Source organism: Canis lupus, chromosome X (genome assembly GCF_011100685.1).
Source record: "Canis lupus familiaris isolate Mischka breed German Shepherd chromosome X, alternate assembly UU_Cfam_GSD_1.0, whole genome shotgun sequence".
NCBI lineage: Eukaryota > Metazoa > Chordata > Mammalia > Carnivora > Canidae > Canis > Canis lupus.
The window spans coordinates 101,840,374-101,867,387 of NC_049260.1; the positions used below are offsets into that span (position 1 = coordinate 101,840,374).

The window sequence follows — 27,014 nt, forward strand, 5'->3', positions numbered from 1 at the left end:
TGATGATATCTGTGTTGATTAGTTTGTGGAAATAGTTATTCATACCATGTTAGTATGAGTTAGAATAGCTTTTCTTAGATAGCAGTTTGGCAGAATCTACTGAAATGAGAAGTGCACACTTTGTACTTCTAGATGTGCATCCTAGAGAAATCTTCCTCTGTGCGCAAAGGTTTTCAGTGCACTTGTTTGAAATAAAGCCAAGTCAGAAACAAGTAGGAGGTCCATCGGTCATGGAATGCAGGCAGGTTAGGGGTCTGAGGACCAGGGTAAAAGCCTGGAATTGTCTACAAGGGCAGCAGAAAAGGGAGCTGACCCAGGACAAGTAAAGAGATTGCCAAGTATTATCAAGAGGCCTGCTGACATTGGGCATCATGAATTTGGAGTGACTCCAATCCACAGAGGTATGATACTTTTCTCCTGTGAGGAAGACAGAGAGTTCAAATGCCCTGGGGCTTACCCATTCATTCAACAAATAGTTACAAGTGCCTAAAGTGCCAGGCAGCTTTCTAGGCTCTGCAATACAGCAGTGAACAAAACAAACAGAGTCCCTATTTTCATGGAGCTTGCATACTACTGAGAGATATGGACAAAAATAGGCAAATAGATAATAATGTATTATCAGGTAAATGCTCCGAAGGTACACAAAGCAGAATGAGACGATAAAGAATGACAGAGGCACAGTTCACATAACATCAGGGATAGTCTTTCTGTAGAGGTAACGTTTGAATAGAGGTCTGAATGAAGTAAAGTGAGCCATGTTGCTATCTGGAACAAGAGCATTCCTATTAGTGGGAATCATGTGTGCAAAGACCCTGAGGTAGGGATGTGCTTTACTTGAAGACAGAAATTGGCAGGATGGATGTAGCTGGAGGACAAAGGTACAGAAAAGTTAAATGTGCTAATAATAGGGAAGTTGGGGTGATGGGTTATGTTACCTGGACCAAATAGAGAGGGAAGTGAGACTGGGAATGCTGATAGAGAGGAAGAGCATAAGATCAGTGACGGGAAATTTTGGTGAGGTAAAAAAAAAAAAGAGGCATAATAGGAGTTAGGGAGAGAGAACTATCGAAAGAAGAAGGTTAAGAGGATATGGCCCAAGAATGGGAAGTTGGAGTTCAATATATCAGTGGATGGCAATCCCAAGCAATGACAAAGCCCAATATGCTGCTTTTGGTGTGGTCCAAAGTAAGTGGACTAATAGAGTGACTCAAGCTTGCAAGGGGTCAGGCAAGCTTCCCAGACGAAGTGACCCTGGAGGTGGGACTGGAAGAAGAAGGAGTTCACGGGGCAAGAGAGGAAGGAAGGGCATTCCAGGTGGAGAAGAAAGAACAAGCAAAGGCCCTGTGGCTAGCTCCGGCGTGATGAGTAAGCGAGAGTGACAGAAGGCCAGTGTGGTTGGAGTGGACAAAGGGAGGAGAGATGCATAAGCTGACGGAGAAGTAAAAAGGGAGCAGGCTACCAAAGAAGACAGATGGTTGGGAGTGTGCCCGAGGACCACCAAATAGAAGCTTCAGTGGAACCGACTGGAACCTTGGTAAGCCACAGTGGGACTCTATCCGCCTGTGGCGTGAGGCCTCTGAGGAGGTAGCACAGGTTTGTCATTGAAAATGACAAATTGTCATTGTCATTGTCATTGTCATGGGGCTGCCTGAGTTTAGCCCTTGGCTCAGGCTCAGGATCTGACTCAGTCTGTGCCCACAGAACTGAACCAAGCTCACAGAGGGCTCCAGCCGGGTGCACCTTGTCCTGTTAACAAAGTTCCCAGTCTGCAAGCACCTTCTTCTTCCCTGAGGAGAAGGAGCCTCCTGTAGGAAAGGAGCTGCCTGCTGCCTCTACTCATCAGTAGCCAAGGGAGGCCCGCCGCTCACTCTGAGGAGATAATCACCCGTCCTGCCAAAGGGCGGGCTGGTGGGGGGGTGAGATTCTTGGTCTCTTCACAATCAAGACCAACCTCAGGAATCTGACTCTTGCCTCCACTGCTGTGACCACCCCCAAATTTACCCATCTGCACGCGCATACACACAACATGAGCAGAGCTGGCTTTCTGTCAAAACAGGCCATATGGGAGAGAAGGGCCACCCAACAACACCATGGCAGCCTTCTGGGGGCTAGAGAATCACCTCTGTCAATGGCATTCCTATCAGGTTCGGGATGGGAGGCTAGACCACACATCGTTGGGGTTTATTCAGCACCAACTCACCAAACTTGTATTGATCTCACTCTCCACTGGATTCTGTCCTGGATGCTGGAATTATGTGCAGTAATTCTTAAAAGCAAGCTTCTGCCCCTTAGGGATGTGTGACATGGGAGGAGAGAATCAAGAAAGCAAAGGGTTAATACAAGTGTTTGGATCTTTTTTAAAGCTTTTATTTATTTGAGAGAGAGAGAGAGAGCAAGCATGAGTGGGGCAGAGGCAGGGGCAGAGGGAGAGGGAGAGGGAGAAGCAGGTTCCCCGTTGAGCATGGAGCTCAACACAGGGCTCGATCCCAGGACCATAACACCATGACCTGAGCGAAAGACAGATGTTCAACCAACTGAGCCACCCAGGCACCTCAACACAAAGCTTTTTAAAGAGGCTCAAACAAAATGTTATGGGAGCCCTCACTATAGAGGGAGGAATTTGGGGTGGAAGTCAGGGTGTGGTGGATGCGGTGACTTTTGAACTAGACTCTGATGAATGGAGAAAATGTGGCCAAGAAGAGGTGGCATCCTCAAGGTTGCATCCTCTGTAGTATCTTGGGACATCCCGGCTTCAGAACTTGGCCTTTCAGCCAGGCCCAGGCCTCGGGGTGAGACAAAGCGACTCAGGCTGCCAGTGCAGGCTGCGCAGCAAGGCTCCAGCAACCAACTTAGGGTTCTTCTATACTACTCCATACAAGGACTCCTGGCCCTTCACCTTCCCCACCCTCCCTCAATCATTTCTTCCCAGGCCTTATGCCAACTTGGGTTCAAGTACCCTAAAGTGATGAGTAAAGACATTGCTTTCGAGATAAGGAGACAAGCTGAGAGTGAAAGCAGGTGAGGTCATCATTGCCACCAGGACCATGACAGGGACCCCAGGGACAGAACTGCAGGGCTGAGGACCGTGCGTGGCTTTGGTATCCTCCAAGACCATCCCTGGGCAGAGTCCAGAGGATGGGGGAGGGGTACCTGCTTGGTTTATTTGCTTCCAGGGTTGGCACTTCAGCCCAGCTGATCTTTGCTATAATATTAACTGCCATTTCAGCAGTGCTGGCTGCCAGGGGCAGAGAGAACAAGGTACAGACGACACCGGTTTTAGCTGTGGTGATGTACTCACCTTCACAAACACTGACATAGCATTTACTCCTTATGGCCTGCACATTCTGAGAGCTTCACAAACATTCACTCATTTAATCCTCATCTCATTGCTGAGAAGTTAGTCCTATTATCCCTGCATTTCACAGGTGAGGAAACTGTGAGCTCAAAGCAGTGAAGCCACTTGCCTGAGACCACGCAGTCAGTGGGTGACAGAGCTGGGACCGAAACTCCAGCAATCTGGCTCCACTGCTAAAGGCAGGGCTGTTTGTCCTAAAAGGCTGTCTCATGGGGTCCCTCCTCTGCACGGCCCCATCAAGTCTCCCTGCTTGCCCTCAGGACGGTGCACAGGGGAGGAAAGGGCCTTTGCAGGGACATTCCCCCCAATCCTCTGGTCTCTGGGAATCACATCATTTCCAGTCCTGGAACAGGGGCAGGCATGTGTGGGGGGGTGCGGAACAGGAAAAAGACAGCAGGAGCGTCAGCAGTCCCAGAACCACACAGGGTCCTCATGGTCCTTGTCCCTGGTCTGTCCTCTGAGGCTGTGGGCTCTGCCATCTGCCTTTATGCCTGGAGGTGGAGTTCACAGAACCTCCTCACTCGTTTAAATTCCCCTCCTGGGGCGCCTTGATGGCTCAGTGGTTGAGCATCTGCCTTTGCCTCAGGTTGTGATCCCGGGGTCCTGGGATTGCCCCGCAGGGAGCATGTTTCTCTCTCTCTCTCTCTCTCCCTCATGAGTAAATAAATAAAATCTTTAAAAAAATAAAAATTCCCCTTCTGGCAGGAGTCCTGTAAAGACCCTCTTTCCCTCTTCCAAACGGGTCTCTTTTATTGTATTTGGATGGGTTATTTGAAAGCCACCTTCAACTTAAACTGGTGGTGGATGGAAGCAGAGTGTAAATACATTAAAAACAAGTCGAAAAGGAGCGGGTGGTTTACTTCTGGGGCCCTCTAGACTAGGTAAGTACCTGTCTACTGGGTCAGTTTGTCTCGCGGACGTATTGCTTTCTGGCCAAGCGTTCTAGAGGCACTGATGCAGCCAGCTGCCCGAAGATGCTGGGGCCGTGGAGACAAGGCTGGCTCTGTACTCTCGCTTCCCCTGAAGGGACTCGTGCTGCTTCGGAGTGATCCATATTTCAGGGGAACCAAAGCCTCGTTCTAGAAGCTATGGCAGAAAGGGCATGTCCAGTTCCCCAGTGTTCTAGGTGCCCCCAAACTGCCCTTTTGAGTCTTCTTCCCTCTTCAGTGGCATTCCCCCAAACCCCCCAAACAGGACCTTCATTCCCTCTGACACAGGAATGGCTCCAACAGCTGAGTGGGACTCCGCCGTCCCAGCCACCACAAGAGAAAGGTGGTCCTCCTCTCTGCTGGTGGCTGGCAGCACTCTTGCCCAGCAGGCTCTACCGTGAGGACTTACCCCAACTGCAGAACGTTGCTCCCTGGCTGTAACCAACTTCCCTTAGGGGCACAGTGGGGCTTCCTAAACATGAGGGACAGAGGACACTGGCTTTTTCTGAGACAGGCCAGCTCAAAGGAGGAGGAAGGATCAACATTCATCTCTGAGCCAGAGCCTAGGGTGGGGAGCTAATGGGAAACAGCTTGCTGGAAGGAGGGGGACAGAAATCAGAATGGCTGCTGAGGCAGACTGCCGAAGAGGGGGGCAGGGAGGAGCAGGCTGATTGAGACCAGCTGCTGCTCCTCTGCCCTGGAGATCTTTGGACTCTGCACGGGGCGGGCTCGGGAGAGCCCACACTTCCCCACCCACCTGGACTCTTGACTCCCGGAGCCCTCAGATACAAGAGACCAGAGGGGGACTCTCCATCCATCTGGCCGGACGCCTCCTCCCCATCGCCGGCCCCAGCCTCCTGGCTGCTCCTGCCCTGGGAAGGCCTGGAGGAAGAGGGCAGGGAAAGAGCCCTTCCTCCTTCTCCCCCGTCCCTTCCATCCACCCAGCACCAGCATCTGGAGACCCCATGGCCTGGGCTCGCTGGGGCTGCTGCCCCTGGCTTGTCTTCCTCTGTGGTATGTGCATCCTGGTCCCTCCCTCCCACACCGCCACCGGGAGGGCAGGTCCAGCTGGAGAGCAGCTCTGGCCTCTCCCCTCTGGGCTCAGAAAGGGTTGGAGTAAGGGCTGGGGCCCAGGTTGTCCCTTTTTTTCTTGGTCCTCCTCTCTGTCTTGAGAAAGAAGAATCCCAGGGCCAGTCCTTGGGGGCCCTCCAGACTCAGGTCAAGTCTGGCTTGGTACCTTTCCATTTCTACCTGTTAAAGAAAAGATGATTCTGGCACTTGTGGAGAGTGAGGAAGACTTTATGCAAAACTATTGCAATAAGGGCATTGCAATAGGGGAAAAAGATAGAGCTCAACTCTAAACACAGCAAAGATGACTGAGGACTCCCAATCAGTGAACTGGGGTAGGGGGGTGGGGAGGGGGACAGTGGATGGAATATTACCAAGAGAAGACAGCAGGGGTGGGGGTTCTTGCTGAGGATTCTCGCTGAAGGCAGGCCAGGGTGAACAGCTATTGAAGGTGAAGAATGAGGAATGTGATCAGATAGCAAAGGTGATCAGGTATTAAGGGTGGGGGGATGGTCTCTAAACTGGCTTAGCAAGATTCTTACTGAGGACTGGCTGACGCCTTGCCCAGTAAGGACAGGATGGACACCGAAGGAAATAAACAAAGTCAAGTCCAAGTAAAGAAGAGGCTCAGAGGAGCCTAGCTAAAGTTCGGTCCCTGTCACTCCTATGGTGCTGTTTGCCTCTTTGGTCACAACTAGACTCCCAGCTCGATGCCCCCCGACCCCCACTCCACCTCCAGCCTCAGAGAGGCCTCCCTTCCCTTCTTCCTCCGCTCATTCAGGCAGCACCCCATTCCTGAGCACCTCCCCGGTGCCAGGCTCTGGGCCAGGGAACACAGAGAGATTCAGCTGCAGAGCCTGCCCTTGGGAGCCATGGTCCTGGCCTCAGAGAGCAGCAATCTGGATGTCCAGAGGGACACAGGTTGGCTGAGTCTTGCTTCTTACGTTGGCACCTTAGCATCACTGTTTTGCCAACTATCTGTTCCTACAGAAATGGGATCATTTTCTTATTTCAACAGTATGGGTCTCATCTCCCCCTTGAGTTTATGAGACCAAGAGAGCCAGGCAGGGCATTTCTAGTGTTAGATGCCCAGCCACCCTCCTATCTGTAGCTCAACCCACTCAGAAGGTAAAAGCATAGTGTCTCCCCATGCCCAGGCCCCCATTACTCTCTGAGATCTCCCCTAAAGGCAGGGGCTGGAGGAAAAGACTATCAGTGACCACAGGCTTTTTAGGCTTTGAAGGCCCAGAGGCTGGAGGACTAGCCCAGTGTCTGGCACACAGTAGGTATTTAGGAAATGCTTGCCCTGTGAATATTGGGTGACTCTCCTTAGGGCACACCAAATTTGCGGCAGAGCCCAAATTGGAAACTAAGTCTTCATATGCTCTCTCCTTTCTGGGGCACCACCCTTCCGTGGTTGACTTTTTGTACTCTGATGGCCCGGGTTCAAATCTCTGCTTTACCACTGACTCACTGTGGCAAAACTTGGATGAGTTACTAAACCTATCTGGGCTTCAGCTTCCTCCCTTAGAGAAAATAGAGGGTAGGGGTGCCTGGGTGGTTCAGTCGGTTAACTGGTTAATTGTCTGCCTTCCAATCAGGTCATTATCCCAGGGTCCTGGGACAGAGCCTCCCTGATCAGCAGAGAGCCTACTTCTCCCTCTCCCTCTGCCTGCTGTTTTCTTTGCTTGTGTTCTCTCTCTCTGTCAAATAAATAAATAAAAGCTTATAAAAAGGAAAATAAATGGTAATACCCACCTCACAGGTTTGTTGCAAGTATAGAATAAGATACTATAGATAAATTACTGAGCTCAGTGTCTGGTACAAAGTAGAAGACCTTTAAATGCTAAGCTACCTTTCCCCACCAGGCGACGGTGTCAGATTGGGATTGATTTGTTTTATGTATTTAAAATGGGCCTGGACTGACAGCCAGAGATTTGGATTGTAATAAATGGTACAAGTGGGCCTTGAATTTAAGTAAACCCAATATATATAAAATTAGATTTATAGAAGGGTAAAATGAAGGTGGGGTGATTATTTAGCGAGATCCTCTAGAGCATTTCAAAGAAAATTTGATTACAAAAATTTAATTTACACACAACGGTTCGGTAAACCCTGAAAAGACCCAATTAGATTAGAAGGGAAAATTGATTTAATGAGCAATAAAACCCTTGCAAAAGTGGCAATCACTTGTCGATGAAACAGGTTTCTTTGATTGTGACCCAGGGTGCCATCCCATTCCACCTAATTTCCTATGAAATGTGATTATTTTTATCCTCAAATAGAGTTGGACAGCGCTGCTTGTTTCAAAGGATGGAGGCCCGATGGGGGACAGGGAGGGCGATTTGGGGAAACACGTCCCTGTGCTCTCTAGGAGCTCACTGGTCTCCAAGTGACCCTGGATTTTTCTCCCCGGTTTCTAGCTTTGGGTGCCTGGGGCCACCCAAAAGCAGTGAACCTGACAGGAGAGGATGTGAGAAACTGTTCCATCAGCCCTCCGGTAAGGACCCACCCCGGCCCCGCCCCCCAGCTCCGATCTCCTCCCCATCCCCCAATGGCTCAGTCGTTAGTCTCTCCCTCTAACCAGGCTTTCTCCTGACTTCCGGACTCTGGGGCCCCTGTTTCTGATTAACATCCCTCCGGGCGGGCAGCACAGTCTCAGGTGTCTGACACCCAACCCCCCATCCCTCCCTCCCTCCCACTCCCCCCACCACACCGCCCCCCCCCCATTCCCACAGCAGGTTATCTACTTCCGGCCTGGGCAGCCCCAGGGAAGGGGGAGGGCACCAAAGAGGGTGGAGGCCTCTAACTAGCCTTTGGCTGAGGCTAGGGAGAGGCAAGGAGGAGGATGGGAGGAAAGAAAACAAAAGTTCTAAAGGAACAAAGCGGAGGGAGGCACAGAAGAGAGAAGGAAGTAAGACAGAGGGCTAGAAAAGCCACGAAAAAAAGTATGGAAAGGACAAAAGGGAGCCCTAGGGTGTGACTAGGAAGAAGGCCCAGCATATTGGAGCTGAAAGATAGGCGGCAGCATCCTAGCTGGAGACTAGTAGATTCTTTCCACAATCAGAAAGAGCTTCCTCGGGCAGGGGCAGGCCAGAGGTGAAACCTTGTGGCCTGCTTGCAGTTCACTAAGGCTTAGGGCCAATGGGGTGCATCTGCTTGCAATGTCAACTTTATGAGACCACTGGGGCAGGCAGGTGGGTGGGCAATCCACGTTGTTTTTATATGAAAACAAACATGGTTATATCATTGAATAGAAGGTAAAACGAAACAAAAACCCCACACAGTTTGTTTTAAAGATAAGGCAGCCTTTTAAGAAATGTCTAGCTTAGAGGGGGATCTTTCTGGACAATGCTGGGGCTACTTATTCACTCTCCTCTGCCATTTGGGACCAGTGAATGGAAACTTGAAAAAGTCCCCAAGGTAAGATTGCCAGATGAAATACAGGGCACCCAGTTACATCTGAATTTCAAATAATAAATATATGTTTTAGTATAAGTATGCCCCAAATAGTGCATGGGACATACTTATACTAAAACATTATATGTTGCTTATCTGAAATTCAGATGTGACAGATGGATATTCTGAATTTTTTTTTATATTCTGTATTTTGATTAGCTAAGTTGGCAACCCTGACTCCAAGGTATCCAGAGAAAGACCGTCCCTCTAGCCTGGCCCAGTGCCAGGGCTCAGATCCCTGCAGTTCTCACCCATGCCCCCATCCCAGACTCAGATTGCATATTGCCACAAGGAATTCCTCTCCAAGTTCTTCAATGCCTCCATCTCTGCTCGGCCCAGACACCTTAATGTAGACTAACCTGTGACATCAGCTGCCAACACCCCCCACCCCATTCCTCTCCAGGCTGACCCAGCCTACCTGCCCTATAACACCTGCCTAAGGAGAGACCAGTGGTACCATTGGACGCTGGGACCCAGGCACCATTCTCTCTAAGTAGTGTGTGTCTCTGTGTGTGTCTTGGTGTCTTCCTGTCATCTGTCAGTACCTTCCAGTTACTGCGGTCAATACCACAGCGCAGCTCACGGCCCTTCGCCAGCAGATGCACAACCAGAGTCTTTCTGCCTACATCATCCCCGAAACGGATGCCCACATGGTGAGGGACAGCTCCTCCCCCACCCTTGCCCTCTGCTGTCCTGGGTCAACCATCAATGGGGACAAGCCACAAACCAGAGGCCATTAAGGCTCAGAAGATGAAGGCAGACAACGGATTCAAAAGGCAAAGGGAAGGAAGTAAGGGGCTTGGACATGGGAGTTTTAGGGCAGCTGAGAGAATGTATTCCTTTACATTAGGAGAGAAGACACTACTAGATCTCCTTGACTTCAGGCAATGAAACTATCAACAAGTTCAGAATCGATTTTGATCAATTCCTAGATGGCAGATCCATAATGAAAGTTTAGAGTACTCTGGCCCTTTGAGGTTAAAGTGTGGGCTAGGAATTGGACTGGAAGCATTGTAACCTTCCCTTAACCTGGTTGGTGGAGCACTGGAATGATCCAGAGGCCCGGGCTACACGAGTTTGGGGTGTAGATTGGGGGAGGGGAGCAGATAAGAAACAAGATGGTCTGAATAAGAACTGCTTTTCCCAAAGTAGCACCCCTACCCACCCAGCCCACCCTTTCCCCACCACTGGTTCCACCTCCATCCCATCCACCTTTCCAGTACTAGCCAGTTTGGAAGAGAGGGGATTTTCAGTATTAATAAGATTGCTTGAATTTGTTTTCCCACTTTGAGTAAGTGCCTCAACTTCTCTGAGACTCAGTTTTCTCTTCTGCTAAATGGAAATATTGAGATCTGCCTCAAGGGATTATTATGATCAAAATACAATAATGTGGGAAGCCCTCTGCAGAAATTATTTATGATGTATCCAGTGTACTGTACTAGCCTGGAGAGAGGCAGGACAACTGGAGGAAAGAACCCAGAAGGACCCAAAGACATGATCCTAGACTGCACGGAGTTTACATTCTGGCCAGGGAGATAAGGTTCTCTGACTGTTCTGCCCAGTGCTGGACTATAGGATTTAGACTCCAAGAAATCCAGTTGTCCAAAAGGAAGGGGAGATCCTGAGATCTGGGGGTGTGATAGAGGACTTCCTGGAAGAGGTGCCCAGTGTGCCTGGACTTGTAGGACTGGTCGAATCCATCCAGACAGAAAGAACCAGGATGCAGTGCGGGGTCTTCTGTGAGGAGAGGAATGTCTAACTCCATGAAAAAAAGCTAACGATGGTGCCATTGATTTCCTAGAGTGAGTACATCGGCAAACGTGACAAGAGGCGTGCGTGGATCACAGGCTTTACAGGGTCTGCAGGTGAGAGCCATTACCCAGCTCTTTATTGTTTCTGTTGGGAGACCCAGACATGGTCACAGAGGCTCTGATATGGCCAGTTCTCTGAAGCCAGGACCCTAGGACCTAGTGTCCAGAGGCTCTGCTTCCCCTCTACTACTCTGAAAAGGGTCACCAGGGCACACATCATAGCCCATCAGTCACACTTCTGCCTGAGGCGGATGGCCCTCCTGGCTTTGTTGCTGTGCTTGTGGCCCCTGCGGCAGCCAGGCCTAGCTTAGCACACTCTGGGCCTCAATTCCGGAACAGCTGCTACTTCCACATCTAGCAACTGGGGGCCCACTAATTCCCTTCACATGCTCTCACTTGGGGACCAAGTTTTACTTAGCTGGTCCTTTCTCAGATGTCACCTCAGTGAGCCAAATGAGACACCAAATAGAGGCCCTTTATGGGATCTCTGTTTCTGAAGAGGCCTCACACCCTGATCTTGGCCCTTGAGTGAAATCCAAGCTTCCCTCACTGGTCCTTAAACATTCCTTTCCTGGGCTCCAAGCTCCCTTGCCTTACCCATTCTGGCCACAATCACTGGGTTTGGCTTCTCTGCGTCTTCAGCTAAGCTCCTGGTTTCATGTCCCTATCGGCCACTGAGTCTTGATGCTATAGTCTAGATGGCTACCACACCATCTTTCCTGAGAGAGCCTACCTGCAGCATTGACTGCCAGAAGTGAACTCCATTTGTCCCTCCTTAGGAGAGGCCCTCAACACAAAGCAGAGATGCCCACGCTGGCTTCCCTCAATGCTCTCCTTAATGTCTCCCACCTCACTCCCTTGCAGTGAAGGAGAGCAGTTCTTTCCAAAGGCCCCTTGGGACATCCTCAGAGTCAGCACCATCTCACCTATGCAACCCCTAAGGCCACCTTCCTCACCTTCATCCATGCCTCCAAGTTTCTCTGTTCTGTCCCAGGCACAGCAGTAGTGAGCATGGGGAAAGCAGGTCTCTGGACCGACAGTCGCTACTGGACCCAGGCTGAGCGACAAATGGACTGCAACTGGGAGCTGCATAAAGAAGGTAAAAGGGGCGCACATCCCCCAAGCTCTGAAGCCTGGACTAGGTTCTAGAAGGCACAGGTAAGAGTATGCATGCAAAGCCATGGTGGGCCTCTGTGGGGGACTCTGAAAATCTGAAGCTGTCCCTAAACTTTGAAGCTAACATCAAGGAGGACAGATAAGATGGGACTGTCACAGACAGAAGTCTGACTGTAGGGCCTGGTGCTGGCCCTAGAGGTGACTCCGCATTCCTTCTTGTCTCCCTCTCAGTTGACATAACTTCCATAGTCACCTGGCTCCTCGCTGAGGTTCCCGCTGGAGGGCATGTGGGTTTCGACCCCTTTCTCTTCTCCATTGGTATGTTATTCCCTCATTCCTGTATTTGTTCACACCCATGAGGGTGACTCAGCCCCTCTGGGATGTAAAGAAGCATACCTTGGTAGAAGGAGAGGCAGGATGACCCTAAAGATAGCGTGTCTGAAGTTGTAGTTGCAGGATATTTTGCAACAAAGATTGATTCATGGATTGTGAAATGAAGATATATTTTAAAAAATGAATGCAGATTTAAAAAAAAAAGTCATGAGTACAGAGAGCCAACCTAGAAGACTCAGGGAATAATTAAGATCTAGCAGACAATAGACCAGGATGTTCTTGAACCCAGAACCAGCTTCTATACTCTGGGGCTCTCTGCCAGTTGTGGCTGTAGAATCATTTGGTAGCCCTCTTCTAGAAGGCAGCTTGGAAGGTCAAAGGAGACCAGTGGGTTTCTGAGCAAAGAAGCATAGTCCCCCTACCCCTGCCAAGAATACAGCTCCCTGAGCTCTGGGGCCCCAGCCAGCTGGCCAGCCTGCCCCTAAGGGTGGAGTCTTCATGAACATGAACCAAAAAACGACCCCCCCCCAGAACTGGCTTCTTTACCAGCCTTTCCAATGGCATGAACATCACCATTCCTTCGGGATATGGTATTGATACTCATTTAAAATGGAGAGTCCTGAGAAGAGGGCCCCCTGGCCACTGGCAATTAAAAAGATAAGCCTAGCCAGTTGGCCATGGGCAGTGTTGGGTGGGCCCCGGGGCAATCAGGCTTCAAAAGCAGAAAGAGGAGGCTGAGAGGACATACCCCAGGAGGACCAGACTGCTTGGACCTGCTCTGGGCAGCAGAAGCTGCAGGAATACAGTGGGAGGCAAGGAGACAAGGACTAATTCTGCCTGAGTCACAGTGTTTGCGGAGGTGTAAACAGGCAGGGTACAAGTGACGGCTTCCTGTCTCTGCAGGTTCCTGGAAGAGTTATTACACGGCCCTCAAAAACTCTAACATACAACTGGTGTCCATCACAGACAATCTTGTGGACCTGGCATGGGGGTCAGAGAAGCCTCTGTTTCCAAGCCAGCCCATTTATGCCCTGAAGGAGGCATTCACAGGTGATTCCCTGAGCTCGTTCTTCCCAGCTTGAAGGTACACAGGTCCCCACTGCTGCTCCTTTGGCTGAAAATTTTGTCCTGGGAATTACCAGAGCAATGGTTCTCAAACCTTCCTGTGCACCCAAATAGTCTGGGATGCTTATTTAAAAAGCAGATGTCGGGATCCCTGGGTGGCGCAGCGGTTTGGCGCCTGCCTTTGGCCCAGGGCGTGATCCTGGAGACCCTGGATCGAATCCCACGTCAGGCTCCCGGTGCATGGAGCCTGCTTCTCCCTCTGCCTGTGTCTCTGCCTCTCTCTCTCTCTTTCTCTGTGACTATCATAAATAAATAAAAAAAATAAAATAAAAATAAAAAGCAGATGTCTGGGGCCCCTCATCTCAAAGAGCCTGAATCAAAGGTCCTCAGACCGTATTTAGAAAATGCTGGAATAAGTAGTGTTAGGATTTGAAGCAAGAGGGAACAGGAAGAGAGGAAACAAAGGAGTCAGAGCAAGATGAAAAGAAAAAAAAGAACCCTACCCCTTTGAAGAGAAGGAAAAAACATGATATGAATTGTCTGTCTGGTTGTTGACTTCTGGCCCTCCTGTGGTATGACTGGGGTCAGGTGAGCCAGGCTGACAAAGGAAGTATATAACTAAATTCAAGGTCAGTCCATGGTACAAATTAGGGTTCAGATTTTGGCCAGACCACAAAAGAAAGTTAACTGACCCCCCCCCCACCCAAAATTCTAACACCGATAATGTTCATTGATGTCATCGATACCATCTAAAAATGTCATAAAAGAACAGCATTCTCTACAATTCTGGTAAGTAGTATCTAAAATCCTGACTGGACCAGGCTACTGATGATGAATCACTGTCTTGGCCACCACCACCCCTACCTCCCTAGGATTTCTGAAAGAGCCAATGGATGTGGATTCCTAAGAATATTGGGCAATCCAAGAGGCCCGTCTCCGCACGCAGGTCCATGCACATTTCTTGTTTGAAAAGGAGTCAAGAAAGCAAGAGGGGAATTTCAAAATAGCAAGGCTGATGAAACAAGCTAAAATCGTGCCCAATTTTCTTTATCCATTCTGATATAGCTCGTAGAATCATTTGGCATCTCAAAAAAGTTTTTAAGGAAACTTGCTATCCAGGACTCTGCCATCATAAATAAAACACATCCCTCTCAGATAAAGAAGGGCGCAGTTATGTTGGGAGGGAGAGGAGATAGAGAAGGGAAAGCTTCCAGGGACCAAGGGAGAATTCACGTGGGATTCCTTATGGCCCACAAGTGATGGAATGCTGAGCCTTTATTGATGGCTAGTCTTCAAGAAAGAGCCAAAACTGGGATTGGAAGTCCAAGAAGACTTCTTGAGTCCCTAAGCTTACAGAGACAAGAGAGACATTCTCTCCAGCAACAGATAGTCTTTAAAGGGGGCAAAGGGCAAAGAGAAGACTGTGCAAAGTTAATCAAAGATATCTGTATGCATCAGACAATTTAAATTTGCCTTTGCTTGTTGTCATGCAAATGTATCACGTTCATAAAACTTGATAACATAATTCTAAGTGAAAGAAGCCAGAGGGATCCCTGGGTGGCGCAGCGGTTTAGCGCCTGCCTTTGGCCCAGGGCGCGATCCTGGAGACCCAGGATCGAATCCCACGTCGGGCTCCCGGTGCATGGAGCCTGCTTCTCCCTCTGCCTGTGTCTCTGCCTCTCTCTCTCTCTCTCTCTCTCTCTCTCTCTCTCTCTCTGTGACTATCATAAATAAATAAAAATTAAAAAAAAGAAAGAAGCCAGAAAAGGCCCCATAGTGCATGGTACCATTTGTATGAAATATCCAGTAGAGGCAAATCCATAGAGATGGAGACAGAAAGCTGACTAATGGTTTCCAAGGGTCTGAGGGGAATGGGGAATGGCTGCCTTATGACTACAGAGTTTCCTTATGGGATGATAAGAATGTTCTGGAATTAGTTCTGGAGTTAGATAGTGGTAGTGGTTGCACAATCATGTGAATGTTCTTAAAGCTACTGAATTGTGCATTTTAAAGTGATTAAAATGATACAGTTTATGGTATGTATATTTTACTACAATAAAATAAAATAATCCTTAAACAGTATCATACCCAAATCTCTGGCTCTTGTTGGATAGTTTTTACCTGTTTGCATGAAGTTTTTTTAAATAGCATTAAGTTACTCATGCCTAATCTCTGAGCCCAACCGGGATCCTTAATGTTTAGTACCTTCTGCCAGCAAATTCTGAGCCGTGCCTAGGGACAGACTCTTCATGTGCATTACAGAGAGTAGGGATAAAAGATGAAAACTAGAGCCAAGGTACAAGCATCCTGGGAAGGACAGCTCTGAGGCACAGAGTTTAAGGACAAGTCTGTGGACTGACATGTTAGCAAGATAGTCCAGGGTCCATATCAAGTAAGAGGGTGAGCTGTGTGATCAAACAGACCTGGGTAGAAATCTCAGCTCTACACTTCACTAGCTGTGAAATCCTACACAGGTCACTTTTCCTCCCTGAAGTCTCAATATCTGTAAAATGGGTTAAATAAGGATTAAGACAATGTTCAAGGACCTGTGGTTAATTAGGCACCAGGTTATTTCAAAAAAAGAGGCTTGAACATGACCAACCCTTTGCCCTTCGACTAAGGCTGCTCTCTTGGAGCTGTGTTCTGCACACCTATTTATTGATCAGAAAGTTACAGCAGACTTACCATACACCAAGACACCATCCTATGTGCATTACAAAGAGTAATTCATTTGATCCCCATAACAACCCTATAGACATAGATACTCTTATGATAATCCATCCTCATTTTATAGGTATGCCAAATAAGACACAGAGGGGTTAAGTAATTTGTCCAAGGTCACACAACTAGTAATAGCAGGGACAGAATTTGAACCCAGACAGTAGGTTCAAAGAGTCGTGCTACACAGTCAGAGTTTGTTTGGAGAAAGTTTTCTATTGCTTTGAAAGAAATGGAAAACGATTGCCCCCAGGGAGCACTATCAGGAACAGAGTGCCAGAGGGAAAGTCTGTCACTTATGCTTTCTTTGGGCTCCTTTACTTCTAGGGAGCACCTGGAAGGAGAAGGTATCTGACATCCGCAGCCAGATGCAGAAGCATCGCAAGGGCCCAACAGCCGTCCTTCTGTCGGCACTCGATGAGACAGCCTGTGAGTATGGACTTGTGGACACGGGTGGGCACTTGAGTATCCCCAATCCCCAAGCCTCATGGCCCTGCAGCACAGGACTCCTCCCCTCAATCACCATATAACCATGGGGTCCGTGAATTCCATGGCCATGACCTGTGGGAACTAGGAGAATAAGGGGGCAGGAGATCATGTCTGCTGAAGAAGAAAACCAGGAGGCCCAGAGCCAGCTGGAGCCAGCCCACAGGCCATCAGAGGAATGGGCTGAGCACAGAGGCAAAGGCTCTCTCACAAAGAGAAAGAGGCCCAGCTAACACCTGCCATCAGCCTGGCCACCCAGCCAGGGCATCCATATTCTCCCGGCTTTGGCACCCAGTGCAGCCCGATTCTATCCCAATGTGGCTCAGGGCTTCTTACCTGACCCCGTTTCTGAGCTTCAGATTCCACTGGGAATCCACCGAAACTATGCTGATTGCTGGCTGGATATCTTCGTTTTTCTGGGACAAAGGGTCCACAGCTCTCATCAGTGCCTCAAAGACGCTGCCCCCCCCCAAAAAAAATAAAACCTGAGAAACATTTCAAGGCAGATGTGCAGGCAGACTGCTGGGAATCTTTGGTGGGAGGGAGAGGGGGTGGGCAAAGCAAACTGTGAGACAAAGGTGTGACATATACTTGCCTCAGGCAGATCAGCCTCAAAAAGTCTCCATCAATTTTCTTTCCCAGGGCTCTTCAACCTTCGAGGCAGTGACATCCCTTATAACCCCTTCTTCTATTCCTACACACTGCTTACAGACTCCTCCATCAGGTACGGCTTTTCCTTGGCTTGCTCTCTGGGACTTCTTCCAATTGCCACCCCTCTCCTGCCACCCCACCTACCCTGCTCTAATGTGCAGCCTTCCCAAGAGCCTGCTGCCTGCCCCAACAGGATCCTCTAGGAAGCCTCCAGTCAGCTATTCCTGACCCCTTGACCTGAATTCCCACCTACTCCAAATTTGGTCTGCTTGGCTCCTTGGTGCGGTTCCTCTGACCTCCAGGAACAAAAGGACTCTTGTCCTTCGCGTTGTCCTGTCCCTCAGGACCCTCCTGGTCCTCCCTCCTCATGCAGGCTATTTGTAAACAAGAGTTGCCTTGACTCCGAGACCCTGAAGTACCTGAACTCCAGCTGCTCGGGCTCCATGTGTGTGCAAATTGAAAATTACAGCCAAGTCCGTGGCAGTGTCCAGACCTATGCCTCTGGAGACGTGAAGATCTGGATCGGGACCAGCTATACTACATATGGGCTCTATGAAGTGATACCTCTGGTCGGTTTGCTGAGCTCACCCCCTGTCTCCCACTCCAGCCCTGATAATTCTCAACCTAAAGTGGGGCCACAGCCTCCCAGCCATTGAGGCAGTTGCTCAGTCCCCTTGCTAGGGCTCCCTGGGAACGGATGGAAAGAGAGGGAGCAGATGTCTATCCACAGAAAGATTACCGAGGAGACTAGACAGAGTACAGCCTGGTAGAGCAGAGGCTTTGAGGTCACCAAACCTGAGACTGAATCCTGGTTCTGTCCTGAACTATGTAATGAACTTGGACGAGTGACTTAGCCAGTCTGGACCTCTGTTTCCTCATCTGTAAAATGGTCATAAGAGTCCTGACCTCAGAGGAGTTGCTCCAAAGATATTAGAGGAGATAGTACATGTAAAGCCCAGTGTCTAGCACACAGCAGGCACTCAGTAAATGTGTATTTGTTGTGATACACATGCACAAAACTCGCATTGTTAGAATAGCCCATTGACTAGCAGAGGCTAGGCTCTGATCCATCCCAGAGCGCTACCAGGATCCAGGGGCAGGGAGGCAGGGAGGGAAGGTTAAGCTGGACACAGAAGACTGGGAGAGACCTAGGGAGCCAGAAAGCACAGGAAAGAAAAGTTACTGGCAATCTAGTCTCCCCTTAGCTGGGCTTTCCTGCCAAACCTTTCCAAACCCCACTGTACTCTGGAGATGCTCCCAGATCTCTTCCTCTCTGCCCATGACAGGAGAAACTCATAGAAGATACCTACTCCCCAGTGATGGTGACCAAGGCAGTGAAAAACAGCAAGGAGCAGGCCCTCCTCAGGGCCAGCCACGTAAGTCACAGGCAGGCAGTCCAGCCTTTTGGGAACTCCTTGCCTGATGAGTTAGGAAGGAGACCCTGCCAACAAACCTGAAGAAGCTCAATGAAACATAAAAGTGGACACCAGGCTCCTGGACACCCACCTGTGCTTCACTCCCTTATTCCAAGCCTGGTACTGTGGTCTAGAGCCTGGGCCCTGGGGCTAGAGGTCTGAGTTCAAATCCCAGCTCATCTACCCACCTCCTGGCTAGTTACTTTACCTCTCTGGGCATCAGTTACTTCATCTGCGAAATGAATATCATAACAAAAATCTACAGCATAGGGTTGTGGTGAGGATTAAATAGACAAATTAACATATATGTTATATAATAGATAATATATATAAATTATACAAGTAAAATGTAATTAACATTTTAATTATAATATATAATTTATAATCAGATATAAATATGTGTACATATATACATTCACATACATATAATAAGTATAGACATATAAATAGAAATGTGGACTTATATAAATGTATAGTGAGTATATAAATTATATAAATATATGAGGGTATTATACTGAGTGAAATAAGTCAATCGGAGAAGGACAAACATTATATGGTCTCATTCATTTGGGGAATATAAAAAATAGTGAAAGGAAATAAAGGGGAAAGGAGAGAAAATGAGTGGGAAATATCAGAGAGGGAGACAGAACATGAGAGACTCCTAACTCTGGGAAATGAACAAGGGGTGGTGGAAAGGGAGGTGGGCGGGGGATGGGGGTGACTGGGTGACTGGCACTGAGGGGGTACTTGATGGGATGAGCACTGGGTGTTATGCTATATGTTGGCAAATTGAACTCCAATAAAAAAATAAAAAATAAATAAATAAATTATAAAAATAAATAAATGATTATACACATATAAACAGAATTATATAATTATATCAATAACATATAATAAATATAATTATACTGAATCATAGGTAGATAGATAGATAGATCTTTGATCACTGCCTGGCACATTCCCAAATGTTAAATTAAGTGTTAGCTATCCTGATTTCCCCACCAGGGCAAGAGGATGGCTTTTGGATATTTCTGTTCAAATGAGAAGAAATCGCCTAATTTTACAAAACTTTTTCTTAGAGAAAATTTTAAGCATATACAAAAATAGAGAAAATAGCATGATAACCGCCAGCCACCCTCCCTTGGCTTCAACACTTTGCAGCTTGTGGCCATTTAGTTTACTACACTGCATTCCTTGCCTACGCACTCCTACCCTCTGCCACTGGCTGGTTTTATTTATTATTTTTTTAGATGATTTTATTTATCTATTCACAAGAGACAGAGAGAGGGAGGCAGAATAATGCCCTCAAGGTCCATCCATATTGCCTATTTCATGATGGCTTATTTATTTATTTATTTATTTATTTATTTATTTATTTATTTAAAGATTTTATTTATTCGAGAGAGATGCAGAGACACAGGCAGAGGGAGAAGCAGGCTCCCTGCTGGGAGCCTGATGTGGAACTGGATCCCAGGACCCTGGGATCACGTCCTGAGCCAAAGGCGGAAGCTCAACCACTGAGCCACCCAAGCATCCCCACTGGCTGGTTTTAAAGCAAATCCCAGATATCATACAGTTTCTTCTGTCAACACTAGTATCTCTAAATGATAGCACTTCAGTAAGTATCTCTGAAAGATAAGAACTCTTTTCAAAACATAACCACACTATGATCATATATAAATTTTAACAAAAATCCTTTAATATTATCAAATAGTCAGGGAAAGCCTCACGTGTGTAGAGCTCAGCTCCCAGGGCAGCCACCTGATCTCCTGCTCCCAGAGCCCCGGCTGCGAGCACTTGTCAGCCGGCTTCTCTGCTTGCTGCCCCAGGTGCGGGATGCCGTGGCTGTGATCCGTTACCTGGTCTGGCTGGAGAAGAATGTGCCCAAAGGCACGGTGGATGAGTTCTCAGGGGCAGAGCTGCTGGACAAGTTCCGCGGGTGAAGAACCACCTCCGACCTTCCGGACGGACTATCTTTAAGAGTGGGGGGCGGGGGCAAGGAGGAGGACTTGGTCTCCTTACTTCGGGGGGAAGTCAGGCACTCCTTGTATTTGGGGGCCTCTCTGGAACAAGGAGTTGAGCTGGGCAGGGCCTGTTTGATGACAGTCCCCAGGCCCAGCTTAAAGCGGGACAACTTGAAGGGCCACCACCCATCAGTTGCCCCCTAGTGTCTGCTTCGGGCACAGACCCTCTCCCCCAGACCCCAGGAGTAAGGCTAGGGAGGGTGGAGGCTGGGTCAGGCCAGGTGGGGCTCCTGGACCACTTGAAAATATCCAGTTGGGGAGTGAAGTCCCCTAAGGGCATGCTTGGCCCAGGCTGTAAGCAAACTGTAGGTTTGAGGTGCAGGATGCTGCTCTGGGGCTGGGGAAGCTTTCAGACATAAGGAGCTAGGTTTCTTCTTCATTCTTGCTTTACCACAAACTCACTGTGGGACAACGGGCCTTGATTGTCCCATCTGTAAAATGGAGGTGGAGGGGGAATAATTAATGCCTACAATCCCTCCTTGTCTGACCGTGAATGCTCTGTAGCTGACAGACTGGAGCCTGGGAAGATGGTGCCAGGAGGTGGGGCTAGGAGAGCCAAATGGAGTCTGGCTGAGGAAGAGGCAGCCATGCATCATTTGCCCTGATCAGATACCCTGGGCCCAGCCTAGTTTCTGAACCCGTCTGTTGACCATTCCCGCCGTGTACTTTGCAGAGAGGAAGACTTCTCCTCTGGACCCAGTTTCGAAACCATCTCTGCTAGTGGCCTGAATGCTGCCTTGGCTCACTACAGGTACTTCAGAAGCAATTTTCTAGAGCTTGTGCGGTGGGATCCTGGGGGGCTGGGGGGCGGTGTGAAGGACGGAGTGCTCTGGGACCCAGGTCCACATTTACGGTTTGAGGCCATGGGTATTGTGGAGGCTCCGGGTGGGCAGCGGAGCTCAGTCAGAGACCCAGAGTCTTCTTGAAATTGAAAGGCCAAACGGTTGTTCACCACAAAAGACTGAGACTTTGTGAGCACACAGTGCTGAGGGATCTGGAAGGGAGTTAGGGCTGCTGCTGAATGCTTTTCCTTGGCTTCCTGTGAGTTATTTATATTAGCTAATTCTTAAAGCTCTCAAATACACAGGCAAAAAGGCCTGTTTACTCAGCCTGAGCCAACGAAGGTGGGCCCAGAGGCAGGCTAACCAGATGTTTAGCTCCATAGAAAACAGACACCTGCAGGACTGCCTCATGGAATTTGGGGGCCCAAGCAGACCAGAATGCCTTAGCCTGGCACGGGCACAGCAGGAAGAGATCAGATGCCCTCCATGGGCCAGTCTGCTCTATCCTAGAATTCCCTCCCTGGAGTCTCCCAAGCCTGCAGCTGCCTTGGCCCAGCCCCTTCTCCTCCACTAGAGAGTAACAGGGGAGGAACTCCTTGGCCCTACCAATTCTTGCTCTCCAGCCCCACCCTCGAGGACCCCCACCCCCACCCCGTCCTGTGTCTTGGCTTCTTAGGGCCCTCTGCTCCCAGAGGCTGCAGAAAGTTAGAGGAAGAGAGAGAGAAAGAGAGAAACAGAGAGAATGGGGCTAAGCATCTGGGTCCAGTCCCAGCTCCTTCTCAGCTTTAGCCACATGGCCTCCTGCAAGCCCCTGAGACTCTGCAGGCCTGTGTCCCTTGTGTAGAAGGAGATGGCGGCACTGGATGCTCTCCGAAGCTCTCTAGGCTCCCGCATTCTGGGCTCTTTCCTGGGGACCAGGACCTTAATTGGTGAGGTACCAGATCAACAGATGTGCACTGAGGACATTAGTGGCATCCATCAAACACTCCCCCAGGGCCCGTGGGGAAGTAAGGGGTGAGGGGGTGCCCCTGCTTCCACTCAGGACCCCCACCCTGCCCAGTGCAGGCTTAGGCTGCTCACTTCTCAGTGGTTCTCCCTTTCCTAGTCCGACCAAGGAGCAGCACCGGAAGCTGTCTTCAGATGAGATGTACCTGCTGGATTCCGGGGGGCAATACTGGTATGTATTCCCCACACTGCCCTGGCCAACTACCTCAGCTTAGGCACCCAAGGCCCCCCAAGAGCCGGCTGCAGCTTTCCCTTCCCAAGTGTGAGTCCTCTGAGAAAAAGGAGAGCCCTGGATTGAATGATTGAATGAGCCTGAGCATCATTCCCATCTTCACACTTGGGGACCCCTGCACAGTGGGAAACACACACAAGCCAAAACAGTGGGGCTGCCCACGCAGCACCTCTGTGAGAATCAGAAAACATCTCTCCTTGCTCAAGTAAAATGTTTTTGAAGCCAGCATATTATGACACAGTCTGAACAGCCATGCTTAGCAGCCCTGCCTGGCTGCACAAACACCGCACCCATATTCTCACCTACTTGTGCACACCCCAGACACAGGCCCCATGCCACCAGCAGCATGCATTCTCCTCAGTCACTTCTCCCCACACTGCACAGATGAGGTAACCATGTCTGGCTGGAGTGGGGGGGGTGAGATTAGGCCTCCAAGAGCAGCAGGCAGGTAAGAAGAGCAATTTCAGGGAATGCCTGGAGCACAGGAAACAGGGCACACTTATCAGCATGGGTATGTGTGTGCGAGTAGATATGTGTGAGTGCTCTTCTGAGTGTGCACATGACCATGCAGAACTACGTAGGAGGACCCTGTCCCCCTGCTCCAGCATTCCACAATCTGTATATCCACCTGTGTGCTCTCATTGAAATTCGTATATAACCATAAAGTGCCTGGGACCCAACTTTAGATGTGTTACCCTTGTACAATGAACAACCTGAACACCCAGACAGAACAACCATGCAAAATAGACTAACCCCAGTTTTCCCAAAAGTGTGACCAATCATTCACACAGAAGTTGAGATAAGATGAACCAATAGATTATTTTCCCCTTTCTCATCTAGGAAGCAAGTGGATTATGGAAAGCTTGGACAGGGTTGGTGCAGGGAGGAAGGAGTGTACTGAACTGATGGAGGACCAAGGAGTCATTTCAAACTGATTCCCATTCTCTATCCTGTGGAAATGGTGAATGTGCTAATGAGAATGGCTCTTGTTCTGAGCACAGCGTCACCAGCTTGGCATTGCATGTACTATGTACTTGAGACGGCCAACGTGCAAAGAGGAAGTGGATTTGTGGGGCGTTGCTGGATTGGGGCATGCTCAGATCAGGGTGAGGCTGGGGAACTGGTCACCTCACTTCCTCTTCTCTCCTTCTAAAGAAGTCTGCCACGCCTTGTGACCTGCTCCCAAGGAGGAATCCCCAGGGCCCTGGGGCCATATTTCCCCTCCCCTTCCCTGGTGGTGGCCACAGGGGCCATCTGAGGGCACAGCTGCCGCTGGTGGTTGAAAGTCAGACTTTTTGGTTTCTGGCTTCAGTTCCCTGGGACTCTAAGCAAGTCCTTGGATCAGATCCATGTTTACAAGGAGAGGACTGTGTAGAGAGTCAGCATTTGTTCCAGGCCTGGCTTCACTGAGGTTCAGGAAAGGAGATGGCTCATGGCCTCGATTGCCTCATCTGGGAAATAAGGATAACGCGGCCTGCTCTGCTACCCTTCCCAGGGAGCTGCAGGAGTGTTCTAGAAATGGTAAATAACCGTGCGAATGTGTAAGAAAGAATATAATGATCTCTCTGAACCTCAGTTTCTCCGCTGGTAAAAATGGGACTTCCCCTCCCTCCTGCCTCTCTGAAAGCCTAGAAGAAAGATTCCTTTGAAAGCCAGACTGACACTCAGCAGTTGAGGGTCTGTCTTTGGCTCAGGGCATGATCCCTTGTCCCAAGATTGAGTCCCACATCAGGCTCCCTGCATGGAGCCTGCTTCTCCCTCTGCCTATGTCTCTGCCTCTCTCTGTGTCTCTCATGAATAAACAAAATCTTTAAAAAAATAAATAAATAAAGCCAGACTGACCCAAGAAACTCTGCTTTATAAAATGGCCAAAATAGGTTTGGGGGCAGATTATGTATGTTGCAGATCAGGATTTTCAGACAACATAGCAATTTTGAACTTAATAGCTGTGCAGAGTCCCTTTATGCACAGATGCTGAAGATGGGAGCTTGAGAATGGCATCTGTGTTCTTCCTTTATCCCTAACTCACCTCCCCCCAACTCCACTCCTGCCACTTGAACCGCAGTGGAAAACACATGGGAAGCACAGGACCACAATCCCTACCCTCAAGTGTTCAGCAGAGCTATATATGTTGATTTTTCCTTCTCTGCAGGGATGGAACCACAGACATCACCAGAACAGTCCACTGGGGGACCCCCTCGGCTTTCCAAAAGGTAAGCATTGGACCCAGAATTCCCCTACCCACCTTTCCCCAAGGGACATCCAAGCAATCACTCCAGCAAGAGCCCTTCATTTTACAGAGGCTGAAACTGAGGCCCAGAGAGGTTAAGTAGTTTGCCCGGGGTCACACAGCAAGTTAGAACCAGAAAACCCAGGGCTCCTAGCTACTTACCCATAGATAGTTCAAGCCACCAGCAGGGCCTCAGCCCCAGTTCATCATCATTCCATTTCAGTAAATCAGTGAACAAATATTTACTTAGTGCTGTCTGTGTGCCTAGCCCTGTACGCAGCAGAAAGGAGGGGGAAAAGGCATTCCAGGCACTGAGAAATAGCACAGGCAGTCTCAGAGGTGGAGGTAGAAAGAGGCTGGAGGTTTTCAGAAAGCAGTGAGGGCTGGCCCACCTGGAGCAGAGGCTGGGACATCCTCTATGTGCCCCGGGGACCTTTGGGTGGGTGGGGAACAGGGGGCCACATTCGTGCATTCAGCAAGCAGACTGTGGCTCAGACATGGTGCTGGCAAGAGAGAAAAAAACCAGAGCTGGCCAGGCCTCAAGGAGCTCACAGTTTAGTGGGTTGCGTCCACTGCCCCAGGCTGTTGTACACAAGATGACAAGCCTGTGTGTGTGTGTGTGTGTGTGTGTGTGTGTGTGTGTGTGGTGAAAGGGATTTATCACATTGCCCCAAGGAGCAAAGAGGTCACTGGCAGCCCACTTCCCTCCCCTTATCCACAAGGTAAACCAGCCCAGCCAAGCAAGGCTGACCTGCCAGATTATGAAGCCCCAACCCAAACATAAGGCCTTAAGCAAACCAAAGGGTAATCATAATAGTGATAATAGCTCTGACCCGTATTTGAACATTTACTCTATTTGAAGCACCTTGTATGCCATGAGTCTACCTAACTCCTCTCAACAACCTCATGAGCTGGTACTGTGATCATTCTGTTACAAATAAGGAAACTTGCCCAAGGTCTCAGAGTTTGTGAGCGGCCAAGTCAGGATTCTAGCTTGAGGAGTTTGGCTCTCAGTCCACCACCATTTATAAGCGTCCCTTGGGAACCAGCCAAAGAGAATCATATGGACCAAGCTCCAGCTTTTTGATGGGTTCCCCTCAGCTGCCTCTGGCTATTTTCCAGAACCGGGGTGACCACACGTGAGCCTGCACCTCCCCCAACACAGCCCCCCCGTAGGCCTAGGCCCACACATAGCTGGAAACTCCCAGGATTCTCCTCTTACGCACCACGTTACCTCTCTCTCTCCTCATCAGGAGGCATACACCCGCGTGTTGATAGGAAATATTGATCTGTCCAGACTCGTCTTTCCTGCTAGTACATCAGGTGGGTTTTGGAAACCAGGCTGGACCCAGAGACTCACACCCTGATTTCACTGGACCCAGACTGCCACCTGGGAAGGCTAGCATGGCAGGAATTTTATTATCATTGCATCCATTGTATAGATGAGAAAATCCAGCCCAGAGAGTGAAAGTAACTTGTCTAAGGTCACACAGAGGGTTGTTGTTGGGAGAGCCACGTCTTGAACCCAGGCATATGGCCTCCTCAGAGGGGAGGGAGAGGTCACTGTGGGTTACAACAGTCATGGAAGGATTCTTAGAGGAAGCAGATTTCTTGATAGATGGGGAGAAACTCTAGTAGAGTCATCAGTCCAGGTAATTAGGTACAATGTAGGATGTGCTGGAAAAAGCACATGCTAAACTGCCTCCCAGGAGTGATTCTCCAAAAGTACCATCTTGGTAGTTAGCTCTGGGACAAGAGAGCAGGAAAGGGCAAAGCAGATAGTCTAGGGTTCAACCAACTGACTGGGGCCATCTCTCTTCCAGGGCGAATGATGGAGATATTTGCCCGAAGAGCTTTGTGGGATGTTGGGCTTAATTATGGTCATGGAACAGGCCATGGCATTGGCAACTTCCTGTGTGTGCACGAGTGTAGGTGTCTCTTCTACGCTTCTCTGGGTCCCCCCCCCCATGAAGGACGTAGAACATTTCACAGGTATGGTAATGACTAAGACCCACAAAGATGCAGTGACTCACCCAGGGTTATCCAGCTGGTAGGAGGTGATGCTCCACAGGGTAAGTGAGAAATGGTAGCAACTGGCCCTTCCTGCTGCCTGCTTGGTATCCAGGAGGGCCTCAGATAGGAGTGGCAGGTCAAGGCCTAGGGGCTAGCTGGCATAGATGGCAGAGAAATAAAAAGCAGAGCCAGTCTGGTCCCCATAGCAGCCCCAGGTAGACAATGATGTGGTGGACAAGTGCTGCTAGAGATGCCCTAGGGTTCCCCAGTTATCTGGTCCTCCCCAGAGCCTGCTAGTTTCCAAGCTGGTGAGTATGGGAGA

At 49.4% G+C, this 27,014-nt stretch overlaps 1 protein-coding gene across 1 annotated transcript in view; it reads left to right on the plus strand.

Annotated features, from left to right (window-relative positions):
- The first annotated feature begins 5,034 nt into the window (after positions 1-5,034).
- Positions 5,035-27,014, plus strand: part of XPNPEP2 (X-prolyl aminopeptidase 2) — a 28,005-nt gene continuing 6,025 nt past the window's right edge. Inside the window, exons 1-17 of the mRNA XM_038588268.1 lie at positions 5,035-5,298; positions 7,776-7,852; positions 9,354-9,464; positions 10,613-10,676; positions 11,617-11,721; positions 11,970-12,056; positions 12,975-13,121; positions 16,182-16,283; positions 16,983-17,064; positions 17,365-17,560; positions 18,278-18,367; positions 20,236-20,345; positions 21,104-21,181; positions 22,318-22,389; positions 24,602-24,662; positions 25,933-26,002; positions 26,503-26,607. Of these exons, the coding sequence (XP_038444196.1) occupies positions 5,250-5,298; positions 7,776-7,852; positions 9,354-9,464; positions 10,613-10,676; positions 11,617-11,721; positions 11,970-12,056; positions 12,975-13,121; positions 16,182-16,283; positions 16,983-17,064; positions 17,365-17,560; positions 18,278-18,367; positions 20,236-20,345; positions 21,104-21,181; positions 22,318-22,389; positions 24,602-24,662; positions 25,933-26,002; positions 26,503-26,607 (1,606 nt within the window). The 5' untranslated portion in view covers positions 5,035-5,249. The remainder of the gene's footprint in view (positions 5,299-7,775; positions 7,853-9,353; positions 9,465-10,612; positions 10,677-11,616; positions 11,722-11,969; positions 12,057-12,974; positions 13,122-16,181; positions 16,284-16,982; positions 17,065-17,364; positions 17,561-18,277; positions 18,368-20,235; positions 20,346-21,103; positions 21,182-22,317; positions 22,390-24,601; positions 24,663-25,932; positions 26,003-26,502; positions 26,608-27,014) is intronic.